This window comes from Eubalaena glacialis, chromosome 10 (genome assembly GCF_028564815.1).
Source record: "Eubalaena glacialis isolate mEubGla1 chromosome 10, mEubGla1.1.hap2.+ XY, whole genome shotgun sequence".
Classification (NCBI taxonomy): Eukaryota; Metazoa; Chordata; class Mammalia; order Artiodactyla; family Balaenidae; genus Eubalaena; species Eubalaena glacialis.
The window spans coordinates 15,267,065-15,292,763 of record NC_083725.1 but is presented as its reverse complement, the minus strand read 5'-3'; the positions used below and the strand labels follow the sequence as shown (position 1 = coordinate 15,292,763).

The 25,699-nt window shown below is 51.8% G+C and overlaps 1 protein-coding gene across 1 annotated transcript in view; it reads right to left on the bottom strand.

The window, feature by feature from the left end:
- DSCAML1 (DS cell adhesion molecule like 1) overlaps positions 1-25,699 on the bottom strand; it is a 346,359-nt gene that overhangs the window by 24,991 nt on the left and 295,669 nt on the right. Inside the window, exons 12-19 of the mRNA XM_061203579.1 lie at positions 24,678-24,877; positions 23,957-24,053; positions 23,247-23,375; positions 16,322-16,489; positions 15,065-15,135; positions 9,588-9,828; positions 6,058-6,204; positions 3,603-3,758 (exon numbers count right to left, since the gene is read on the bottom strand). Coding sequence (XP_061059562.1) covers positions 3,603-3,758; positions 6,058-6,204; positions 9,588-9,828; positions 15,065-15,135; positions 16,322-16,489; positions 23,247-23,375; positions 23,957-24,053; positions 24,678-24,877 — 1,209 coding nt within the window. The remainder of the gene's footprint in view (positions 1-3,602; positions 3,759-6,057; positions 6,205-9,587; positions 9,829-15,064; positions 15,136-16,321; positions 16,490-23,246; positions 23,376-23,956; positions 24,054-24,677; positions 24,878-25,699) is intronic.

The following is a 25,699-nucleotide window of genomic DNA, read 5'->3' as shown; positions in this document are numbered from 1 at the left end:
TTCTCAGTCACTGCCTCCAAATTCAGCAAATGCCCCCGAGGGCAAGAGCTGTTCCAAATCCCAGGCTCACCTCCTGGGCCTCCATTCTCCCTCGGATCCTGGCCCAGTAACTCTTTACTTTCCTGCCAGCTCTCTGATACCTTGAAGCAAGTATTAAAAAATATTTTATTCATATTTCCTAGTGTCCCAGCAAGGAGGAGAGTGGGTTTGAGTTACCGCGTCTACCATTCCTGGAAGTGGAACCCCTCTGATATGTTTCCCTAGACGTGTCCCTCCTCCTCCCTTCATCCTCACTGTTGCTGAACTAGCACACACCTTCCTCTTCTCTGTCTAGATGCCCACAGGTTCTAAGAGGCCTCTCTGACCCAAGTCCTTATCCCCCCATCCCCTTCCTGCGATCAATCCTCCATGTTTCTACAAGAGTTACCGTCCTAACACGCGGCTCTAGTTCAAGCCTCTTCCTCAGTTAAAGACCTTTAAAGTGGTCTAAAATCCAACCCAACGTTGCACTCTGAGGCCATGTAGCTAGGTCTGGTATTCACAGGGGAGACAAGCAGTAGGCAAGAGGTTTTGTAGCTCATGAACTGAGTGCAGCCAAGCCAGACTGAAACCAGGCTCAGACAGAGATCCGGACTTAAGAAATGAGCTTGAATTGATATGTTTGCATTTTATCTTTTTATGTATCTTGCCTTTCTCTAAATTTTCTGGTAATTTTTTCCCGTTGGCAGAATGCATATTCCTGAGTGGGAGTGGTAGCGGTGGGTACGGAGTCACTGAGTCTTCAGATTAGGGTACCTGTCCCATGGCGCAGCTGGAATTGGAATGTGGGTCTGTCTGCTTTCCAAGTCAGCTGAGTAACAACTGTAATGACCACCACCTACAAATGGGAGAATCTGGTGGAGCTGGAGCAGCACGGCTGGGGCGGGCATGACTGTCCACCTACCTCTCTGCTATCATTCCTTCCTATTCCTTGCACACAGAGTCTCACTCTTGCTTAGGTCACCCATGCTCCTCCACCCTTCAGAGAAAGCTGTCTTCATCACCTACACCAGAGGATTTATCAGGCGTAGAGTAAGTCAGCCATGATAATTCCCTTCTCCTTTCAGGGACTAGCTTCGCTAGAGGCATATTGCCCCACTGTGGCCGATGGGAAATGAGCATAAACCTGTTGAGGGGATTTCTGGGAAAGGTTTCTTTTACTCCCAAGAGAGGCCCATAGGAAGAGACTGCTTCTCTCATCCTGAACTCTGTCTTGTCTGGCGTGATGCCTGGAGCTGCAGCCTTCTTGAAATCATGGGAGGAACAGCTGACAGGCTGAGAATGGCAGAGCAGAAAGATGGGAACCTCTGAGTTAACCAACCCTGGAGCTGCCCTACTCAAGACTTCTTGTTATATATGATAATAAATATGCTTATTGCTAAAATCAACCAAAGGCTTCCTAACCGATACAAGTGGTATGATGGAAAGTATAGATGCTAGGGAGGCAAGAAAGCCTTGATTTGCCACCCATTAGCTTTGTGACCTTCAGCAAGTTGCTTCAGCTCTCTAGCGCTCCGTTTTCTCATCTCTACAATGGAAAGAATACCTACCCCATAGGGCTATTGGAAGGTTAAATCATGCTTATGATGGCACGTCACACACATGTCAAGTTATGACCACTGTTCTGGATGAGACCTCATCTGACAGCAGGCTCCTTTTAGCTTAGGCTTCCCTCAAGGGCACCTGGGTCCATCAGAAGCAGTCATTTCATTGCCAGCTCTTGGCAGGTATAAAGCAACTACCATTTGCTAGCACTTGACATTTTAGAAAGGATTCTATAGCTATGTTGTTTCTTACAACATCTAGAAGAGGCACTGTCCCCATTTTATCATGAGGAAACTGAGGGTCAGAAGGTTAAGTGACTTGCCAATAAGTGGCAGGGCTGGGGCACACACGGCTGCTGTGTTTACCAGTGTCCCTTCCACTCGGTGAAGCTGCTGCCTTAGGACCTGGCCCCTGCCTGTGCGTGTCCCTGTGTGTGGCTCCATAGGCAGCTCAAGGGTAGGGGGTCGACAGCTCCTTGTAGGGAGGGATGGTGCTCCTAGACCTTCGGATACCCTTGTGGGGTCTCGCCTTGGTCAGTTGAACATGTGTAGGTGCTTACAACTCAGGCCTTGTATCAGAATAGAACACAAAAAGTCTGGGGGTCTGGGTGGTTAATTTCTAGAGGCCAAGAAGGTGCCAGTGTGTGTGTGTGTGTGTGTGTGTGTGTGTGTGTGTGTGTCCTTGAGGCCCTGAAAGGGGCCAGGCGCTAAGCACCGTCTCCGTTCGGTCTCCACACAAGAGCAGGTGGCTCTGCCTGGAGCTGTCCCAGGAAACCTCGATGGGGGGATTAATGACAGGAAAAGTAGGGCGGGCAGGTTGGTAAATATTTAATTGCTCAGAGCTTAAGTGGGGGAGGGGGGATGATCTGATGGAAAGGGAGGGGCTTAGGGAGAGTAAGGAGCATTAATCTGAGCGGGCCCGGTCACCAAGTCACCAAGCGCGGGCTGCACTGGGAACATCTCCATCATCACATTAGAGCCGCTCCTTTTAACTCCTCTCACCCCTCCAGCTCCTTCTGCTAAACTGTCTGGGTAGGACCTAGACTGTGGGTCTCTGTATCCTTTGAAAAAACCGAGGCTGCGTGGGAAGGAAGCCATGATGGCAACCCTGGCTACCGTTTATTAAGCGCCCACTGTGCGCAAGGCACTTAACATCAACCGACACTTCTGCCGATATAGCACCTGGCTCAGAAGGGTTAGAATCAACTCAGTGATGGGGTTGGGGGGCGGTGAGGAAGGAAGTGGAAGAGGAGCTTGGAGCTGTGCACGGTCACACACAGCACCTCCTGGACCCGGCAAGGCCCCTGGAGGTGTGCAGCTCCAGCTCAGGCAGGAAGTCTGGCCCTTCTCCCACCCTGATCCCTCCTGGGCTGACTCAGCTCCCAGCTTCCCCCATCTGACTCCGTCACTCTACCCTTGAGGTTTGGCTCCTTATCTCTGTTTTCTTCCAGTTCTGCCCCCATGGAGAAGGGCTCTGACATCACAGCTCCAAGTGGAAGCACATCCCATTCCCTCCCTGAGAGCCCCCTGCACACCAGAGTCCAGGGCCTGGCCCAAGCTGGGGCCTCTGTGGGGTGATTGCCGAGTCCCTAGCCTAGGATATGTGGGGTGATGCTCCTGTTTCCCCCAATCCCAACCGTCTGTATCCAGAGGACAGCAGGCTGAACCCTGCAGGGGAGCAGATGCCATAAAAGTATGCTCCTGGGGTGGGGGGACAGGTTTTATCCGGCCTCTGACCCAGTGCTGCAGGGGGAGGGGGTTACGGTGGCTCGTGAGGTTATGCTCGAGTCCCGGAGCACCTCACCACCACTTACGGTAAGCTGTGTTCTCCCACAGCAGGGCCCCAGTGTCCTCAGAGTCACCCTTCAGCGAACCAGAGGGACAGGAGGAAGGACGGGGCTCTGCTCTCACCCTTCTCCTTGCGGGAGCAGCGGGGCGGCTCGAGGGCAGTGCTCGGCACAGGCCCTGGGAGCTGCCGCGCGGTCCGAGGCCAGGCCGGGGCCGGAGGAGCGCACTCACCGTCCTCCTTGGTCTGGATGTAGAGCACGCTGCTGCGCACGCCGTCCCCGGCCTGGGTGTAGGCCAGCACCTGCACGCTGTAGTTGGTGAACTTCTCCATGCCTCGCAGCTCCACGCGGTCCCGCGTGGTGGTGACGTTCTGCATCGCGCCCCACTCTGCCGGACACGAGCAGCCCTTGAGTGCGGCCCAGGCCGGCCAGGCCACCGTCCCCCGGCCGCCGCCCCTCCGCCAGGCTTGGGCTCGCGGCCGGCCTGCTCCACTGGGCTCAGACCTTGACTCCATGGTGGTGGCGACTAGGGGGACCCTCCACCTCAAGTTCATGGGTGCGGATTTGGGGCACTGCTCCCGGACCACATTTCTCCCCAAGTGGCCCAACCAGGGTGAGCAACAAATGCCAGCCGGGCCTTAGCCCCTAGTCAACCTTGCACCAAATTCAGCTTGATACTCTCCCTATAGGATAGTCCCATCTCTCTATCTCTCCAAGCCACATTTCCCTGTCCTCCACCCAAACCTCTCTCCATGTGAGGGACCCCAGGAGTGACTTGGACCTGGAGGGGCGCCTGGACCAGGCAGCCAGTCCGCAGCTGTTCCTCTTGGCTGCCCGGCACCTCCTTGGGCTCTCGGCTCTCCCGAGGCAGTGGATCCACGGGGGATGACAGGCTGAGGATGCCTCCCCTGCACCTGACCACTCCTGGACCAGCACCCTGAACTCTCGAGAGGATAAGGGGTCAATCCCCGTTACCTTCTCCCTACCACTGAGGACACCCTCCCTGCAAAGAACCCGCACAGAGAACGCGGGCGAGGCTGGTGGAAGGGCCAAGCCTTCCTCGGGCTCAGCGAGGACCTGTCATCCTGGCTCTGCCAAGGAACGTGCTGTAGACTCTGAAGAAGGGCTTAGGGAGAGGGTCCCATGGGATGGCCAGGGTCTTAGGAGGAGGAAAGAGACAGACTCCTGAGCTCACAGCCCTCTCCCTGGGACTACTGGCTTTTCAGAAAACAGCTGCAGACACCGGCTTGTAGAAGACAAGTGCCGGCAAACCTACCCTGGCGCCTCTCATGGACCCGGCGAAGGCCAAGGCCCGGCAGAGGGCCCGGCCAGGGGTAGGCAGCAGTCGGCCAGATTCCAGAGGGTGAGGACGCCAGGCCCAGCCTAAGGGGACTCCAGGTCGGTGCAGGGGAACCTCAGAGGCCTGAGTGGTGGGACCTTCCTTTTTGGGAAGGTTAGAAACCAGGGTGGACCTGTCCAGGACTAGAGACAGAGAAAGACCCAGGAAGAGGGCAGCATGGTCATCAACCCACGTTGCCTTTGGAGACTACAGAGGCTGATGCCTTCCTCACCTGAGGGTTGAGTGGGGAGCCACAGGCTTAGAAAAGTGGAAGCAAATTCTGGAAAACGAGGCCCCATCCCTGGCTCCGCACAGATATGTGAGGCCATCTCATCGTATAAGGCCTTGGGAGACCTTCAGGTCTCTGTGTTTTGGGAGGAGATGATGGAGGTGTGGCAGGGAGAGACAACTACTGTCAGCAGGGCTTCTGGGCAGAGCAGAATCCAGGTCGGGAAGGGGAGGGCAGCTGCCACGGAGGGATGACCATGAGCTGGAGTCCCAGGTCCTCCAGGAGAGAAGGGAGGAGCCAGGGAACAAGTGGCAAAAGGCTGAGGCTCTGGGGAGGCAAACTCGTTTCCGTAGTTTGGGATGCTGGGCTTCGGGCTTGCAAGACTGCAGACTTCCTGGTCACTGCAAGGGCTCTGTTACACCAGTGGGCAGGCGCTTGGTGTGTCTGGGGCTACACAAGCCTGTCTGGACTACTGCATCCCAGGGGAAGGCAGGCACCCGAAGGGTCGGGCCATTGTCTTGTTTTTTCTCCTTCTGCCATTCCTACCCCCAGCTCCGCCGTGCACCCTTCTCCAGGCCCTGGGCCGCTCATCTGCACACACCACATGCCTCACTGCCCGTCTGGCTGAGGGGTGGCTCTCCCTGGGTTCTGGTGACCCTGCTTCCTCCTCTTGCCCCTTCAGGCCTAGGCGGTGATGGCTTTCTGCTTCTGCTAATCCCAGGGGCCCCGTCCTCCCTCCAGACTCCTTGGAAAGCAGCACCTTCATTAAAGTCTCCTCAATTGCCCTGTTTGAGCGCGCCACCTGTCCCCTGACTGACATGGCCACAAAGTCCTAATCTCAACACATTCCATCAGAAAAGCAAACGTGCCTGTCTCACCCCTCAAATCACTGCCCAACATACTGCTGTCCAGGAGCAGCTGGTGTCCGTCCCCACCAGGGAGATGACTATGTGTACCCCACCCACCCTGGCCCCGGCTCTGACCCCGGGATGACAGGTATGGAGGAGGGGCTGGACTTCCACTCGACATCCCACGGAAGATGCTCAGCTCTTAGTATGGATCTCCACCGACCCCGTGCCTCTCGCTCCACGAGCCGGCCACCACTCCCAGCAGACTCACCCCCATCAACGTAGAGTGACCAGAAGATGACCCGATAGCCTTTGAGGACGCCGTTGAGGGTGCTGCGTGGAGGTTCTGACCAAGAGATGACGGCCACGTCGGAAGTTATGGACAGGGCTCGGACGTTCTCGGGGGGCTGGCTGGGCACTGCCGGGGCGGGGGGAGAGTTGAAAGGCCTGGTTAGGAAGGTACAGGACACGTCCATGCGCAGGCGGGGCCCTGCTGCCCAGCCAGAGGAACTTTGGGTTACACAAGTGGGAGGCCCTCCTGATTCAATGAGTCGCAAGAGTTTTGGGCTGGTGACCGGGAAGTCAACCCAGTCTCCTCTCCTGGAGATCTGGGTGAATAGAGATCCTTACAGCTTGGTTCCTGGGCTCTGGGTGGCACGTTCCTGGTTCTGGGTAAACGCTGGGGGAAGAAGGTGATGAACTCCAGGCATGAGCCCCTGGGGATTCACCAGTAGGCACCACAGCCCAGGGAGTCCACGTCCGCTGAACGTAACAGAACCTGGAAGACCAAGCCAGCGCTGGAGGGATCTGTAACTGATGCTCTTATCTGATGGCTGCCAGCCCTCTGTGTCACCTGAGCTCGGGGTCTGAACCAAGGCCCGGCTCTAGGGACCCTTGTGTCCTCATACCAAGCTGAAGGGAAGGAAAAGAAGGAAAGAGGATTTCAAGCAACCCTGGGGCAAGGGGAGAAGAGGTTCCGCAGACACCTTTAGGACCTCTAGGATCATTACATTTTTGTCCCTTGTCCCTGCATCTGAAGACACCAAAATGCCTTGGGTGATGGAAAACACTCTCTAAGACCAACTTGGGTGGTCTGCCCTGCCTTTAACCCTCTCCATCTGAGACCTACCTTTGAGCTTAACCTAAGTCCCACCCCCTGCGGGTGGCCCTGCTGCATAATGATGATGAGAGACAGTGGTGACACCAGGCCGCAAAGAGCCACGTTGGTGAGTGACAACTTTGGTGGCACTTCCACTGGCTTCTGAGGAGCTGGGGGCAAAGGGAAAGGCCACGTCTGCTTTGCTCTGAGTGGGAGAAAGGAGGCACAGGCTGGATGGAAGGTAATTAGATCCCGTTGCCCCACAAGAGGCAACTCTAATTTTTATGAGTATTTAAATGATAATACATCATCCTAACGATCCTCTTTGAGAATGATTATTGTTTCATATTACTTAGGTGTAAAAATATAAGCACCGTGTAATTAGGGACCCAGTGTCATAAACTAATACAGATCGCCCGTTCGAACAAAATGAAGGTAATATAATTATGGAAGAGACACTATTGCTAAAGCAGGGGTCCTTGAATACCCCAGGAGGAGTGCTAATATTGCAAGGAAACGATCAGGATCTGACAGGCTAACGAGGGCCTTAATTAAGTATGAAAAACTGCTGAGCAAATGCTGCTGGAAACTTTCATCCCCTTCTCCTCCTTTGTCTGCAAAATGACTCCACAGCCCATGCTGATCTCTCCCTGTTGGTAATCCCAGCACCCACCCCCCACTGCAGCCCCCCAAAGCAAGGGAGGTAGGGCTCTGATGGAGGCCAAAGGTGGGCCTGGCCTGGCTGTTTTCTGGGATGGCCCCAGTGGACGGAGTTTAGTGTTTGGTCAGGTGTGCTGGGTGGTCTTGGGGCAGCTGTTCCCCCTGGACATGGCTTCCCTGAGCATCCTGCATCCATGTCCCTTGGTCTTGCATCCAGCCCTGCCCCCAAGCAACAGGGTAACAATAGGGTGAAGTAGAAAGAGGACGGGATTCAGGGTCAGGCCTGGATTTTGACCTGGACTCTTCTTCATTAGATGGGCAACTCTGGACAGGTTCTTAACCTCCGTGAGCCTTGGCTCCTTTTATGGGTAATGGCCAGGCTGTTAAGGCTGTGGTTCTCACAGGTGCTCCCTACACCAGCGGCATCAGCATCACCTGGGAATTTATTAGAAATGCCCATTTTTGGCCCCTACCTCAGACCTGCTGAAGCAGAACTCTGGTGGAGGGCCCAGCAATCTGTTTACAGCCCTCTGATGTGCGATCAGGTTTGAGAACCACTGTGTCAGAGCACTGCTTGGGATTGGTACTGATGGTACTAAGAGGCGACAAGCTGATCTTCCTCAATCCAGCCAGGCCCGTGGCCAGCATCATGGAAGGGAGGGGGCTGATGGGGGGCTGGTGAGGCTTCGGGATGGTGGAGGGGGTGGGGGAGCTGGTGGCAGAGTAGCTCAGGTGCTTCTCTGTACCTCTCTGCATTCTACGCATCTTTCTGTGTTCTGTGTTCTCCCTTTTTCCCAGGGGCCCAGTGCTCTGGGGCTACTGACACCTGCTCCCTCTCAAAGCCTAGCTTGTGCCCCAGAGCAACTAAATGGAAATCTCTGGGGATGAAGCATCAGGATTTTTAAAACTCCCCAGATAATTCCAACTTGTAGCCAAAGTTAAGAACCACTGGTACGAGCTAATCTACTCTCAGGGGTTTCTGACCTGATGCATCCTCCCTCCCAAGGGTGTCTGCATTTTCAGAGAGAATGAGGCAGGGAGAGGGCATTGCTTAACAAAAGGATGGAATGCTTAACAAAATGGTGGAATGCTGGGTATCCTGATGGCCATGGGGTGATGGCTTTATGTTAGTGGGGCAGTCAGTTCCCTCCCTCTGCTGGGGGCAGGCTCAGACTTAGTGACAGGTTTTAATCTCACATCCTGGTTTTAGGCAGGAGCAGCAAGACAGAAGCTCTGTTTAATCTGCTCTTTGGGGGGTTGTGACCAGCCCGGCTCTATCTCTGTGGGGCATCAAGGGTCACATCTCCTCTCCCTTCCTGGCACAGGCTCAGGTACCAGCTGGGTCTTCTCTGTGCTTGGAGAGCAGGCAGGCTCCTGCTGCCTTCTAACCCTCTCCCCCAAGAAACCGGGCCCCTTAATTCACTCATCAGACTTGGAGTGCTCTCCAGTCCTCAAAGAATTCAGTTTTAAAAATCGGGCCCTAAATCCTCTGTCCATGGACCTTGGGATATCGTAACTCCACAGTCTCATCTCAGGTCCCTAAAACAGATGGTGGACAGATTCCAGCCCAGAAGTACAAAGGTAACGTGGCTCCTGCCCTTTTTCCAACCTGGAGGATGTAAGGGAGGAGAAACAGGACCCAGAGTGCAGAGGAAAGAGCTTGGGGACAAAGATGGGTGAGGGGCCAGAATGAGGAAGAAGAAAAAGGCAGAGGGAGAAGCACGGACGGAGAGTCAGACAGGTGCACAGACAGGCGCTCAGACAGGCCAATAGATCAATAGAGAGACCGATGCGCAGAGCATTAGCAAGCAATGGATAGAGAGCCAGCAATGGATGGAGAGGCCCGGAGTGCTAAATGGACCAAGCATCCCTCAAGGAGCCAATGGGTGAGAGGAGATGGAGGGATCCAGGGAGCCTGTGTGGATCACAGGACCACGACGGGGCTCAGGAGCAGGGAAGGGCCCCGGGCCCTCCCTGGCAGCCCTGGCTCTGCCCACAGCTGAGATCTGTACCCACTCGCTACCCTCTACTGGTGCCCTCACCATCCTCCAGAGTGGTGGCATTGATCTCGCTGGATGAGGGCCCCGTGCCAGCCCGATTGAAGGCCTGGACCACCACCCCATATTGGGCGAACTTCTTGAGGTTGTCCAGGGTGTAGACTTCGCTGTCCCCAGTGGCCTTCATCTCCACGATGCTGTACTGCCCATTGCTGCCAGGGCTGTTCTCTCTGTAGCCGATCTGGTAGCCCCGGATGACGCCGTTCTGCAGCTCCTTCTTGGGTGCCTGTGAGTATGGGGTGGGGTGGGGAGGAGACAGACACAGTGACATTCTTAGAGGATGCTCTTTTTTTAAAAAATAAATTTATTTATTTATTATTTATTTTTGGCTGCATTGGGTCTTCGTTGCTGCGCGTGGGCTTTCTCTAGTTGCGGCGAGTGGGGGTTACTCTTCGTTGCGGTGCGCGGGCTTCTCAATGCGGTGGCTTCTCTTGTTGCGGAGCAGGGCTCTAGGTGCGCGGGCTCAGTACTTGTGGCTCGCGGGCTCCAGAGCGCAGGCTCAGTAGTTGTGGCACATGGGCTTAGTTGCTCCACGGCATGTAGGATCTTCCCGGACCAGGGCTCGAACCTGTGTCCCCTGCATTGGCAGGCGGATTCTTAACCAGTGCGCCACCAGGGAAGCCCTGAGAGGATGCTCTTAAAACCAAAGTCAGATCATGCAACTCCCTTACTTCCAAGCCTTCAAAGGCTCCCATCTCACCCAGAGTCAAGGCCAAAGTCCTTACAATGGCTACAAAACTCTACGTGATATGACCCCACCCCCATGCCTCTTGGACCCGTCTCCCCTCCCCCATGCTTCCTATGCTCCTGCACACACCTCTTTGTTGTTCACACCAGGCACATTTCCATCCAAGGGAACAGTCTTTCCTTGGATATCTACACGGCTCGCCTCCTCAACATTGTGGTGTCCTTGCTGAAATGCCGCCTTCTTAATGAGGCCTTCCTTAAGCTCTTCGTGTAAGATTGCTCCCTGTCTTCTGTCTAGTGCTCCTTACATTTCTTCCTGGTTTTATTTCTCTCCATGGCAGTAGTGTCATCTGACATTCTATATAGTTTACTTATGTCTTTGACTATCTGTCCCCATTGGGATGTAAGTGCCGTGGGGATGAGGAGTGTTGTCTATTTTGTTCTCAGTGTCTAGAATGGTGCCTGGCATGTAATAGGCCTTCAATACATATTTATTGAATAAATGAATGGGTGAATGAATGAATGAATAGGGATATCATTTGGTATGGGTGAATAAATGAATGAATAGGGATATCATTTGGTATGGGCTCAGGGGCCCGGGAGAAATGCAACAGCAGACAAAACGTAACCAGATGGAGAGGGAGGTGGGTAATTAGTTTGAATAAAAAGAGAGAGTCCCAAGATACCACTTCACACCCATTAGAATGGCTATTATCAAAAAATGAAAAATCACACACACACACAAAAAATCACAACTGTTGGTGAGGATGTGGAGAAATTGGAACCCCTGTGCATTGCTGGTGGGAATGTAAAATGGTGCAGCCGCTGTGGAAAGCGGTTTGGCAGTTCCTCGAAAAGTTAAACATAGAATTACCCTATGATCCAGCAATTCCGCTTCTGAGTATATACACAGAAGAATTGAACGTAGGGATTTGAAGAGGTATTTCTACACCCATATGCATAGCTGCATTCTTCACAACAGCCAAAAGGTGGCAGCAACCCAAGTGTGCACAGATAAATGAATGGATAAACAGAATGTGGTCTATACATGCAATGGAATATTGTTCAGCCTTAAAAAAGAATGCAATTCTGATATATGCTACAGCACAGATGAACCTTGAAAATATGTTACGTGAAATAAGCCAGACACAAAAGGACAAATATTGTATGATGCTTCTCTGAGGTACCTAGAATACGCAAATTTAGAGACACAGAAAGTAAAATAGAGGTTACCAGGGGCTGAGGATGGCTGGGTGGGGAGTTAGTGTTTAATGGGCACAGAGTTTCTGTTTGGGATCATGAAAAAATTCTGGAGATGGAAGTGGTGACGGTTACTCAACATTGTAAATGTACTTAACGCCACTGACTTCTAACACGTGAACATGGTTAAAATGTTCAGTCTTATGTAAGTACAATGCTATGTGTATTTTACCACAAGTTAAAAAAAAAAGAGTCCTTGACTTTGATGTAGGCCCAGCTCCTCTTGGAGCTGGATTGCCCTTGACATCCTGGCCAACGGCTGGGGTGTGTTGAGAGCTGAGGCCTGAAGCCAGCTCCTGGATGGAGGGACAGAGATGGGCGAGGACAGACCGGTGACAAGGGAGCACTTTGGAGCTCTGCCTGGGCCGGCTGGAATGAAGGGCTAATCCCAGCTGGCCAGGCAAAGGGAGAAAACTCCACTGGCATCAGCCTGGAGGGTGGAAAACATACTCTCACCCCCAGCTTGAACCCCAATACACAACCAGCCATGCACATAGGTGTTCTGAGAGAGAACACATCAACAGGTAAACACTCACCAACACAGACATTCTCATATATGATCACACACACACACACACACACACACACACACACACACACACACACACTGGATCCCAATATATCCCTTCACATCCAGACCCATCAAAGCAAACATCCCAATCCACACCTACCCATGGCCAGAAACATTTAGACCCACAAATAGAAACTGGCTCCTTTAATGAGGGGGCCTGCCCATCTATATACTGAGAGAGAGCACACACCCCAGTGCATATAAAAACAGCTTGAATCAGGGTTTTAAAGACAATGCAGTTAAATTAAAAGCCCACCTTTTATTGTACTAAAAAACAGTGTGATCAGAAACAATTAAGTTAGTAAAACAGCCCGTTTTTTAAAATTCAATGAATGTTTTAAATGAACTGCATTTTTAAGCTCACTGTTAATGCAATAAAATGAAGTTTTTAATTTAACATAATTGTTTTGAACTCATTAACTAGGTGTGCGTGTATTTAATGGACTTGACTTTTTGTTAATGCCTGAATAATGTTTCTCTCTGTACTTGGGCAGTCCTGTTTGCTAGTTTGTAAGGGGGCAAATTTCTGAATTTGGGTTCATATCTACACACTCACACATTCAGACAGACATCTATTATAGACACAAATATATCTGCAAGGTGCCCTTGTTTTCGCACTGACATATACTCTCCTATTACATACCCATGTCTGTATTGAAACACACTGATATATACATCAGTACACAATGACACATATGCCTACATACACAGAGCCGCCTACACCATGATATACACCTGTATATGTGTGATATACACAGTACCACGTCACCTTCATTCACATCAAAATATACTGGCAGAGGCCTTGGATAGGCATTCAGGCATACCCTGCTACATACATATAGATATTCACATATTTTTATAAATCTTGACACATGTTCCCTCCCTCCCTTCTTCCCTCCCTCACTCTCTCTCCTCTCTCCCCATATGGCCCCACCTCCCCCCAAACAGGCACACTCAGGATTTAAATCAATCTTAACAATATTTCTCTGAAGCATTAAGAAATCAATAGGGCTGATTGCAAATTTATGTCATAAAGCAGTGGTGAGCCATCTCGTGGAAAGAGTCTTAAAATGAAGTGACTTATCTTTCAAGTGAATCTTTATTTTTCATTAATCTGTTTCTTGGTGTTAAAAAAAAAATCCCCTGAGAAGTCAGCCCCAAATTTATTGATGGGCTCGTTCACTCTGAAGTTCTAACTTTCTAATCAATTTTATTTTTCATTATGAGACTTTGGAGAAATAAATCTGATTCTAAATTTTTATCAACCTCCAGGTCGGAGCTTTGTAGCCAAATGTCACAGTGGTTTACATACTTCTTCAGCCCTGCCCCCACCTCCAGGCTTCCTTGGAGTATTCTTAGGAAATGGGTACAGAGTCAGGATGCAGACAAGACTTGGGGACTAGACTCCAGGCTTTACCCCCAGTTTCTGAGAGAAGCCCTGGCACCTAGATCTGAACCTGGAGGGAACCATGGCTCTGGAGGTATCTGCTAGGAGGGCTGGTACCCGGGGAGGACCAACTGCCCAGCCTCTGTCCCACCTTTATCCTGGTCATTTCTCTGGGTAGGGAAGGAACCAGGCTCTGCTGCCTTGTGTGTGTGTATGTGAGTGTGTATGTGTATGTCCGTGTGTGTCGTGTGTGTGTACATGCCCAGGCATGTAGTCTTTTTAGGAAAAATATTACTAGGCCCTTCTGAATCTCCTATTCTTGAGTCTACCTTTTTGAAGGGCCCAGAAGGAGGACTAAAGCACCTGGACTTTTCCCACCAGGAGTTCAAGTCAGAAGATGACCTTGGACTTTGACCCCAGATGTAGATGAGGCAGTCCCCCCCAAGCCCCACTGTTGAGATGGGAGAGATCCAAGAAGAAGAACATGGATGGGACTCAGAAAGCTCTGTTCCTGACCTCCATGCAGTGGGCTCTGGTGAGGAGACTGGGCAGGGGCTCTAGACTATGTGCACTGAAGTTCTGCACCTGTCACGACTTGAATGACCATGGAAGTCACCTTGCATCTCTATACCGTGGCCTCCTCTGATGGATGGGGATAAAAATACCTCCTCTGTCCACTCCACAGGAATAGAGCGTCAGATAAATTAGTGCAAGAAAATACTCAAACACTGGAAAATGCGGTGCAACAGGAAGCCATCAAGGATGCGCAGCCCTTCTGTGCCCATGGCAGGGATGTGGCAGTGAGGCCAGAGTTACCCAGGAAAGCATTGCTTGGTCCTGCTCAAGGTTATTCTGACCTGTTTCTCTGCCCAGCTGTGGAATTGCCTCGAAGACTTCCCCTCAGTGACAGTCTTCAGATACCCTCTAGATTTACAAGTTTCTTCCCCTTAGAAACGGCTGCAGCGCCTACTGGTTTGTTTTCTCTGCAGCTCCCCTCCCCCAGAGCTGGGGAGGGCAGTTATTTTTTAATCCTGATTTTATAGAGGAGGAAATCAAGACCTGAAAAGACCAAGCTCCCTGTTCAATGCTTTACCATGAGAATATAGGGGGTGGCTTCACCCTACCTCCCAGCTCTAGTCACAGGGCCAAGATGAGGGTGAGACTCTGTCGTTTCATCTCCCATAATCCACAGGGCCCCTTTGAAATTTACACATAATCAATTCTAACTCCAGACTTATTACAACATGCGGGGTGTGTAGGACAGACCAGCATGGTGGAAGAACCATCTTCCCTCCTTGGCACTGACAAATTCTTCATCCCACCCCAGGCATGGGCCTCCATAAGAGAGTCAGGGTGGAGAAGGGAGTGGGGATTGGTGAGGGAACCAGCCCCTTTATCCTCCTCTCTTTCCACCCCTCCAACCTCATGGATTTAGCAATAAACAGGGTTGGGCACTGTAAGAGACCAGAGACTAGCTAGTCTGTTGGGGTTTCATTTGTAGATTGCGAGCGGAAGAAAGGAGGTATTTCAGAGGAAATTGCCTTTGAATTTACTTACCTTCCAGGTCACTTGGATGCTCTGTGAGGTCACTGGCTGCAAGGTTACATCCATGGGGGGCCCATCAGGAGCTGGGGGGTGGTGGGGAGAAACAACATTATGAGTCAAGTCTTAGAAGAAAAGAGTCCTATGTTCTTACTCCCATCCTTGAGCTGGAGGACTGCTGGGGAGAAAGGAAAAGCTCATCTACAGAAGCAGAGAACCTTTGTCTGAGTCCTTCTGAAATGCATAGGGTTTAAATTTCCCCTTCATTCTCCATAATTTGCTGAAAATATAGCAAACAATGACCATGAAATACTACTCCACATCCAGCAGGCTGGCAAACATTTTTTAAAAGTTTGATAGTACAAAGTTCAGACAAAGATATGAAGTGGCAGGAACTCTTGTACACTGATCATGCGAGAGCAAGTTGGTACAAAACTTTGGAAAACATTTTGGCATTTTTTTGGTTAAAGGTAGAAGTTTGTCCATCTGATGACTGTAGCTCTACAACTGCTTATATCCCTTGGGGGGAATGAAAACACACAAATGATACAGCTGTACTGATGACATGAAGCTCACAAAAAGAATATCAATCAAAACAAGGAAGACAGAGAGAATATATGAAGTATGATTTCATGCATATATTCTATTAGAAAATAGGCAAAACTAAACTGCATGGGTTACGTGTACATACATTGTGGTGACAGTATGAAAAAGGAAAGAAAGGAAGTTGGGATACTGGTTACTTCAGGGGGAGAGGTTATAACTGAGAAAGGGCATATGGAGGACCTCTGGTAAGTGGTAATGAGTGTTGGTTATACTAGTTTTTCTTTATTATTATTTGTAAAACTGAACATGTATGTTATATGTACTTTTTTGTATTAATTTATATTTTGCTATGACAGGTAAGAGAAAATACAGCAAGGAAAATCTTGTTTAAACTTTCAGGAAAACTTCGTGACAAAAATCACAGGAGATAATCCAGGGCACTAGCACCCCCATCCTTTGCAGATCTAGCATATCTGTCCTTTCCAGACAGGCTGCGGCCAGGTGAGTGGGGGCAGGACCATGGACAGCTCCCGAAAGCATTGCCTCGAGAACCCCATCTGGAAAAGGTCAGACGGAATAATCTCCAATGATCCAGAGGCAGACACAAACACCTTGGAATCTCCCCCTTCTCCTCTTCTAACTGCAAGCCCACTGCCAGTGGACGGGGGGGTGTGGGCCCCAGATGTCCCGAGCCCATGTGCAGGGGTGGCTGGGCGAGGTGCTCACCGGCCTCCTCAGTGCTGATGGTGAGCTCCTTGCTCGGCTCGCTGCGGCCAATCTTGTTGAAGGAATACATGCGGATGCTGTACACGGATGCCGGGTGCAAGTCCACGATGTTGGCCTGGTTGATGGTCGGGGAGATGTTGCGTGTGGACTGCTTGAAGTCCCAGGAATCTGGACAGAGGACACCCATTTCTAACCACAGCCAGGCAAACTCCAGGTCCCCTCTCCAGCCTCAAGCAGCAGCACATCCCAACGTCAACTTAGATGCCCAGAAGAGGTCTAGTTCACAGAGACTGAAGCAAGAGAGCCTTCACAACTTCACAGAGAACCAAAGGGTTCTGTTCCATTAAGCTCAAGTGACCAAGGGATGCCTGAGGATGGGAGCAGCAAATGCACGGCTTGGAAACTCAGGGAGCTTAACCCTTCTCTGCCCTGGGCCACCTGGTGAACTCAAACCTCAGATGGGGGTCAGATGAGATGTTTCCTATGGTCCCTTCCAAGATCACCATTTGCTTGCTATTCCTGAGGGTCTGATTGGCCAGTGCCCTTGTTCCTGGTTTCTCAGGCCACAGCAGAGACCTGTTGTAACTGTGAGACACCCCCTCAACCCATGACCCCAGTGCAAAGGGGGAAGCCAAGTCTTACACCCCTTTCTCCTCCTATGTGTGCTTCTGTATTGCCTTTCCCTGTGCATTTGTGTGGTGGTGGTTGTCTTGACTGTTTCTTGGGCTGTCAGGGGGGGCAAACCATGTGCCAGAGTCCCTAGGCAAACCCTACCCTCTCTCTCACCAGCAAGAGAATGGTCTCTGAGTCTTTACAGTCAGAAGCCAGCAAAGGGACAAGCATGTTCCCGATTCATCCAGGGGGACCGGCAGCCCATTCCAGGGCTAATGTTTAGCGAAAGTGTAGAATGTGAAAAATACCGGATAAATACCACTCAGGGATACTGTGACAGTAAACACTCTGCATCTCCAGAGGAATCGAGTCATTCATTCAATATATTTGTGCTGTGCACCTACCAGGGGATTCCAGACAGACATGGGAGGGGTTGCAGTCACAGCAATGCCTCAGCTAGGACCTTCCAAACTCAGAATTCATAACCAGATTACGTTATCGGCACTTTGCTTTGAAAAGAAACAAAAAGGCATAGCACAAGGAAACTAGCTGATAGTGGGGCTTAAAAATCTTCCCAGGGCACGTCCTGATGTGACTATTCAGTCTAATTTTCCATGTCTTTTAAATCCACAGTAGAGGATCCTGAAAATTCTCAGTAGAAAAGATTAAATTGTATTCAGTACAGTTTAACCCCTAAATCAGGGAGGGAGGTTAGCACCTTCTAGAACAAATTTTAGGAAGACTTTTTTTTAAGCTAATGCCTGGTAAATCAGGAGAATTGGTTCACTCGAAAAGACTATCCCATCCCCCCAGGTTCTGGTTAATTGAGGTCTTGACGTTTTTCAAAACACCACTTTTAGCCACACAGGCTTGGCATCTGTGAAGGGCACAGGCCCAGCTCCCCATCTGCAGTTTTGCATTTAATTCTTTGGTTTCATGAGCCAAAGTCACAAATGGCACACAGTGGATGCTCAGAAAAACAGTATTTTCTCCTTGTCTTTTAAAACACCCCAACTGCCCAAGAGTCACTATGGCTGGCAGGTTAAGCCAGAATTGCAAATGTGCAGGCTCCTACTGCTGTGGGTACTGCTTTGGTTTGGGAGGAAATGGGGAGCGATGCGGAGGCAGGTGTTCACTTCTCTCTGCGGCATTCTGGGAGCTGGGGCCGGCTCACACATCATATACGATTTGCCTGTGTTTATAGGAGAGGGTCAGTGATCATGAGTCAGTGCATTCATTTTTGATGAGTGCGGCAGAGGAAGGAGACCACATGATGTGTCTGAAAACAGAGGGGCTAAAGAAAAGAGGTGCTAATATTTATCAAGCACCTGTGATGTGCCAGGTGCAGTGATGGACACGATTTACTCTTCACTCCTTCCTATGACATCAGCACCATATCTCCACTGTATAGGTGATGCTCGTGTCATCAAGGCCGATTTCTCACTTGGCCTTTCAGGTGTGTTCAACGCTTAGACCTCTCCCTTCCCGAAACACTTTTCTCTTGGGTTTCCTGTTAAAACACTCTCTAGCTTTTCCTATTCTCTTGGGTCACCTCTTCACTTTGCAGGTGCATCTTTTTTACCTTACCATTAATGGTTCGAGTTCCTCAAGGCTCCATCCTAGGCTCTCCTCTCACTCCATACACTTTTCCCACCGGAGGCTTCTATTTCCATCTACACACAGATAAGCTCCCTGAAGGCAGGAACCATGTCTAAAACTTTGCCCATCTTGCCCACTTGGCACGCGTTGGGCACTTAAAACCCACTGTTGGTTTTAGATCAGAGCCACTTTGCTGTCCTGGACTTTGGACTTGCAGTTCCTCTGCATTTTGTAGTCACAAGAAATACCCTTTGCCTTTCCCTCCCTTGCCTCCTTCAACTGCCAATCACAGGAAGGTTGGGGGGGATGCCCCAGAGAGTGGCCTCCTTTTGTTCTGCTTTTGCCAGTCATTTGCAGGTGGATTTGCCCTTGTGTTCCCAAATCATCTTTGATGTTGGCACAAAATGGCTCTCTCCCCACAGCGCCTGCAGGCTAATGCATCAGAGTCAAATCTGGAGGTCTCTAGCTGATTTTCCATACTTGATCACTGCCATCTCTCTGACCTGAATAGCTGAAATCAGGGGCCCTATTTTCTTCCCTTTCCTTTTCAGCTCTCAGAGTACTGAGCTGGCTTTGGTGAATATTGTCTCTTTTAATATTCCCTTTCATATAAGCCTGGCTTACCCAGATTAACATATTTCATTAAGGGCTCTCTCTCCCTTTCTTCATCAAAGGGTTTATGATGCAAAATATTCTTCTTAAAAAATAAGGAAGTGGCTGGGGAGATGTCAGTGCCTTCCACTCTGTGGGCTGCTTGCTGGGAGGGGACCTGGGGCCTTTGGTGTTTCAGGGGACTCATTCACTGTAGAAGGGGGAGCACTTCGGACGAAAGCCACATCTGGAGCATTTAGCTGCCTGTGCTTGGGAAACAAATCCATTCTGCATCTCTGATTTCCTCCTTGCATCACAGCTCTGAGCCCACCATGGCAATCTCCGCAGCACCGAGAAAAGGTTCCCTGGGTCACCTCACCACCTCCCAACACCAGACCCTCTCACAGCCCCACTCCAGCTCACACAGAATGTCACGCCACATCGGGCTGGCTCGCCCCATGGTGGCTGATGGCGCGCACCACGAGGCTGCCTTCTGGGCTTGGAGGGCCATCCTCAAAGAACCCATCCCTGCTCCTTGCTTGGAAAACAGGGGCGAAATGTGGTGTCTGCATTTTTAAATCTGCACAGCGCCATCTGATAAATTTGTGTGGACGGTGCTATTTATCATTCAGCATTCATGTATTATTACTCTGCTGCCTGGGGCCAGGAGAAGTCAGCGTGAGCGGGATGGCTTAGAAAGGGCAGACTTGGTAATTTCCCTTGGAAAATTAGCATGATGAGCAACATGGCAGAAAACCTGGCAAAGGCACAGTTGTAACACAGAAGGGGGTCAGGGGCAGATGGTCCAGACCCGGGATGGGTGTGGTCTGGGGCAAGAGGAAGAGGGGAAGGGAGAGTGGGGCACAGGATGGGGACCCGTGGAGGGTTATTCTGTGTCAGGCTCTGTGCTAGGCACATGCACATAAGTCATCACATTCACGTAATCCCTGCAGCCACCTTGGATTATGTGTTATTGTCTCCACTGATAGGTAGAGATGCCCAAAGACCTTAAGTTGCTTGCTAAAGATCATACAGCCCTGACACTTAGTCAACCCAAGTCTTCTGCTTTGAGAATTGTTCTTGTTCTACTATTCCACCTGCAGGCAGAAGACCTACTTAGACACACACACACACACACACACACACACACACACACACACACATACACATGCATGCGCACACATGCCCCTCCCTCCTCTGAGTCATCCATCCGTTCCCTAGGATACCTTTTACAGTTCTCATGTAATTCAGTTTGTGGTGTATTACACGTGATTGCATAGTGCTTTGTAATGGTCCTGAAAGTGCCTTCGTGTGTGTGTGTGTATGTATGTGCATGCGAGTGTGTGTACACAGTGTTTATTCTCACTCCAACTGCATTGTAAGCTCCAAGGGCAACACTCTGTCTCCTTGTTCTTTCTCTTTCCCTACCACATGGCTGGTGCATGATTCTGCAAGAAAATTATTGGCACTCAGTACATGTTGCTGACTGACAGACACATATTTCAGCCTGCAAGTCCCACAGGACTATAAATTGCCACATGAAGTATTTGAGTTAGAAGGAGGAGAGGAACTTACATTTTTTAAAGGCTGACTATAGCCCCATGCTAGATGCTTTCTCTTTATTCCTCAAAACAATCCCACAAGGTAGGCATTACTGTTTCCCCCTCACAGACAAGGAAGCTGTGCTGTGCTCACAGCCTCTGCCTGACTCCAATATGGTAATTCACTGCAGTTCCCACGGGATTCCTTTTCCTAAATGCCAGGATAGATGCCCGTCTGAGTGGGGTGGCCTGGAGTAGTCCCATCTAAAGACAGGAGAAAGGACCAGCCAGCTTCTCTGTGCTCTTGATCCTGTGATTTATTTTGCTTTTTTTTTTTTTTTTTTTTTTTAACAGGTGCAAAGCCCTTGTGGATGGGAGAGTCTGAGGTTGAGTTTTCATTACCCTCCTCTCCACCTTGCCATCCATCCTGGCTCTGGGGTGGGGTATGGCCATTCCTCATCTTTCAGGAGAGCCAGAGGGGGTTGGGGGAAGATGTGGATGAGCTCTGAAAATAGCATCTTCCCTGCCCACCTCTCCTTCTGCACTGCTCTCCAGATGTGTGATGTTCTCAGCTTCGCCCTGCTGAGCAGTGCCCCAGGAAAGGTTTCCACACATTAGAGGGTGGTCAGTGGAGGGGGCCGGGTGGGCAATGGGGCAGCATGGGGGAGGAGGGCAGGGGGGCAGTCAAAAGGAGCCATAGGGGAGGGGCCCGAGTGACAGCCCAGGCATCCACTCCACGCCCCCGACAGGAGCAGAGCCCTGCCAGCCATATCAGCCAGGCAGGGAGATGCTGGCCCATCTTTCTGGCTCCTGGGGAGCTTGTGCCCAGACTCGGGAAGCCCCGAGGTGTGAGATGAACACAGTGGGCTTCCTCTCCTCCCCGTGCCCTCTGCCTCCACTGAGGCCCGGCCACTGCTCATCACCTGTCCCAGATGCAGGGCTGCGGCAGCCTGCTCACTCAGCTTCTGGATACCTCTCCTTCCTGTTGACACCTGATGACCCTTTTCAAGGTGCCATGCCAAGTTCTCTCTCTGGGACCTCAGACATTGTTAGTAGCTCTCAATGACCTTCCCCAAGGAAGTAAAAGCTCAGCCCAGAGCCCCCCCCTCCCCCAACCTGGAGCCCAGAGCACACTGTAGTCTTATTGACCAGGAACTGGGTCTGTGAACCCTCTGCTAGACGTGCTGCGCCCTGGAGTGCACTGCATCTTGCTGGGGCTCGGCCATTCCCGTCTCCCTGAATCTAGGCCCGTTAGCTTTCCATCTTCTCCCAGCTCAATGGAGCGTCTACAGGGACCGGAGAGATGCTTCCCTGACGACCCCTGTGGGCACAGCCCCTCCTCCTCTCTACGGCCCGCCTCCCGCACTGAGAGTGACCTCCCAGGGGCGCTGGCTGTGAGCTGACTTTTCTCCCCAACTGAACTGTAAGCTTCTGAGGGCAGGGCTCCTCCTTGTCGAAACCTGTATCAAGGATGACGAACCCAGTGCCCCGGACAGAGTGGCTTCTCAAAGGCGAATACAGCTCAGGATTTGCCGTGGATGCTATGCCAGGTGCTGTCACTCTAGGGGAGTGGACAGCCAGCTGGCCAATGACCATGTGCTATGCTAAGGAAGAGAGGAAGGGTCTGGAAAGCTTCTGAGGAAACAAAACCTTGGATCTATGCTAAGACCTGGAAGATGAGTTGGAGTTGGTGGGAGAAGGGGGCTGGGGCGGCTTGAGTTTTCCAGACTCTTTTTCTGTGTTTTATTTTAAAATTATTTTGAAAAGCTCATATGGGCTTATGGTCTTGAATTCCGAAGGTATGAAAGAACCCAAAAGGTGGAGCATGTTTCTCGTTCTCTCACTCCTACGTTGGGGCCACGCAGGTGGCCGCTCAGGGGCAGCCCCCTGCTGCCTGTACCTTCTAGAGACAGTCACACAGATACAAACGTGATTGCTCTTTTTTGGCTTGGCCTCTTTTCCAGGCCTCTTGTCCCCTCCTTGCCATTCCTGCCACATGACTGTGGGTCCCTTGTTTCCCCAGAGACCTAGGGGTCCATTGTTCACTCTGCTCTACATGGCTTCACAGTGGCGGGCAGCCTCAGGAGCTAGCTAGGGTCCCAAGGGAGGGATCTGGGAGGGCTTCTTGGAGGAGGACACTTAGATCTATGCTTTTCCAGGGACTCCCATCCCCCAGTGACTCATTCTTGGCAAGGACCAGCTCTCTGACTCCCAAGCATCCCCATCATCCCAAACCAGGAGTGCCTAGATGACCCAGTGAAACTGTGATGCCTCTGACCCCACAGATACAGCCCATAGCCCCCTGGCTCAGGGCCTTTAAGTTGCCTTAAATCAGACCACCCTATGGACCTGCCCAGGGACAGTCCTGGGAAAAAGGGGCTGACACCCCCTCCCCATCAACTGAGGGTCCCTCCGTTTGCCCCCAGGGTTCCTAACCTGACCAATGTTCCTCCCTTTGGAAGACACAGGGGCTTGTGTGTCTGCCTCAGATGGGCAGCCCTGACACCCAGGGGCTGTCCCACAGAGGGGCACCGCCCCGGCACATGGTGCAAGGGGTCGCGGCAGGCCCAGCCCTCACCCACCTGATTTGTTCTTGTATTCAATGTCAAAGCCCGTGATGATGCTGTTCCCGTCAAATCGCTGGGTCCAGCGCAGGTTCATGCTCCGGGCCTTCACCTCCCGGATCTCCAGCTCTGGGGGGTCAGGGGGTTCTGGGGGGTGGCAGGGGAAGGGGGCAGAAGTGAGGATGGCAGCAGAGAGCTTGGCCTCCTGCCGACCCCTACAGAGGACCAGGGATCTGCTCTGCAGGATCCGTGTCACCTGTGATCCACCCAAGGGCCCTGAGCCCTGGAGTTCAGGCAAGGCAGGAGGGGGTGAAGGGTGCCCGGCAGCAGGGCTCAGAGGTAGAGGGGGGCCTGCTCGGTTCCTGCTCTGCTCCCCTCTCTTCCTTAGCCCCTTTCCTCGGAGCTGACAGCCTACTTTCCCCCATGCAGAGCTCCCAACTTTTCCCAGCTTGACTTTCCCTTCCCACACCTCCTGCAGGGTCTGCGCCCACAAATCCAGGCCCCCTGCTTCTGGGAGCAGCCATTGCAAACCTCGCTGTATGCAGTGTGCCTGGAAAGACCCCATCACCCCACTCTGGGCAGGAGGGAGGGTGGATGGAGCTTTTCCTCAGAGCTGTTTCCCGTCAGCCTCCACTAGATGTGGGCGGTGTCCCTGTTCTTGAGGGGAGTTGGCAGTGAGCGCTGGGGTCCCAGGGGAAGGGGCTGGGGGCGTGGGGCAGGTGAGGTACCTTGCACCGTGAGTTGGATCAAGCCCCGGTCCTCCCCGTACGAGTTGATGGCATGGCAGCTGAAGAACACAGAGTCCCCACGGTCAGCAGGCTTGAGCTGGGAGGTGGCCAGCAGGGACAGAGGGCGGCAGCAGGGAGAGAGGGAGGAATGGGGAGAGTCTTTTAGAGCTGGTCTGCTGAAGGGGGCCCATCTAGTCAGGGATCAGCAAGGCCACCTTCTTCTGGGAGGGGGACCCACCAGGGGTTTGTCAAGGGCTCCTCTTTCCAGAAAGTTCAAAGGATGGAAGTGTGGAAGAGTCCCTGCAGGGAGGCCAGCTGAGGAGTTCCAAAAGAAGGAGGGGCTGAGGGGGTCCAGGAGGGAGGGAGGGGCTGAGGGGGTCCAGGATAGAGGGAGGGGCCGAGGGGGGGATCCAGGATAGACGGAGGGGCTGAGAGGGTCCAGGAGGGAGGGAGAGGGTTGAGGGTGTCCTGGGGGGAGGGAAGGGCTGAGGGGTCCTGGAGGGAAGCAGGGTCTGGGGATTCCACACATTTAAAGGTGAGCAGTTGTCAGAAAGGGGATAGAGTGAGGTTCTAAGGCAGAGGTTGGTGGATGAAGGAGGGAAAAGGAGAGGTACTTTTTGGGGTGGAGGAGGGGCTCCCAGACTCCCCATTCACCTCCTTTGGATACAGATGCAATAGCTGTGGGCTCCCCACTTTCTGAGGCTGGGGCGTGGGTGCTCACCTTCAGCGTGGAGACAACTTCGTCGCCGTTGTCCTTGGTGGCGATGGCATACCGCATGACCCGGTCGGGGTCGATGACCGTGTCCCCCTTCTCCCAGCGGATGATGATGGGCCGCTCTCCCCGCGCCGTGCAGTTGAGCTCCTTGGCGTGGCCCTTGATGGCGATGGTGGTGTTGGGGTGGGATGTGATCATGGCCGGGACTGGGGAGGGGAGGAGGCGCAGGAGGTCCCAGTGAGGGGGGTGGGGAGACCAGCCCGGGGAGAGCATGTGCCCAGCGCCGAGGCCCCGCCCCCCGCTGTCCCTCCCCACAGAGCACCGCAGCCCCAGGGAGAGGGTCTAGTAACGGTTGGGGGAGGGTACAGAAAACCCCACTGCCTGTCCCTTTCTCCCCAGCCCACCCACGACCGGGGCAGCCTCTCTCTTCACCAGGGGTTCTGATATTCCGTGGACCCCTTTTCAGAATCTTTTAAAAAGCATAATATACATAAAATGACAAAGGAAACCAGATATGCTGAAGTATGGTTATACTAGTATGAACATTCAAAAGCAAACATTTGATACAGTATATCACATAATATATGTTCTGTATTCCTCTTTATGAATAAGATCTAGTGCTGGATTGTATTAGAACAATTTTGTAATAGTGATGAGCACAAATGATATTTTGAGATATCTGCCAGGGCTGTGATATGAAAATACCTATTGGTCACAGTCACAGGTGCTGCTACTGCCGTGGTTTGTTGCTTACGTTCAAAATGGAAGAAGTACAAAATTTCAGTTAGAAGTTAGTGAAAAAGAAGATGCCATTTTACCCCAGCCCAAATTCATGGACCCCTTGAATTGGATCCATGCACCTTTGGCGGGGAGGTCTGTGGACCCTGGGGTACACGCCTGGTGCCTCTGCTTTGTGTCCGTGGCTCGAGCTCTCTCCACAGCGGTCAGCTGGTTTACCCCCTGCTTCTAGGCAGCAGGGCCCTCCCAGACAGCTGAGAAACTCTCCTGTTCTTCCAAACAAAATGCAA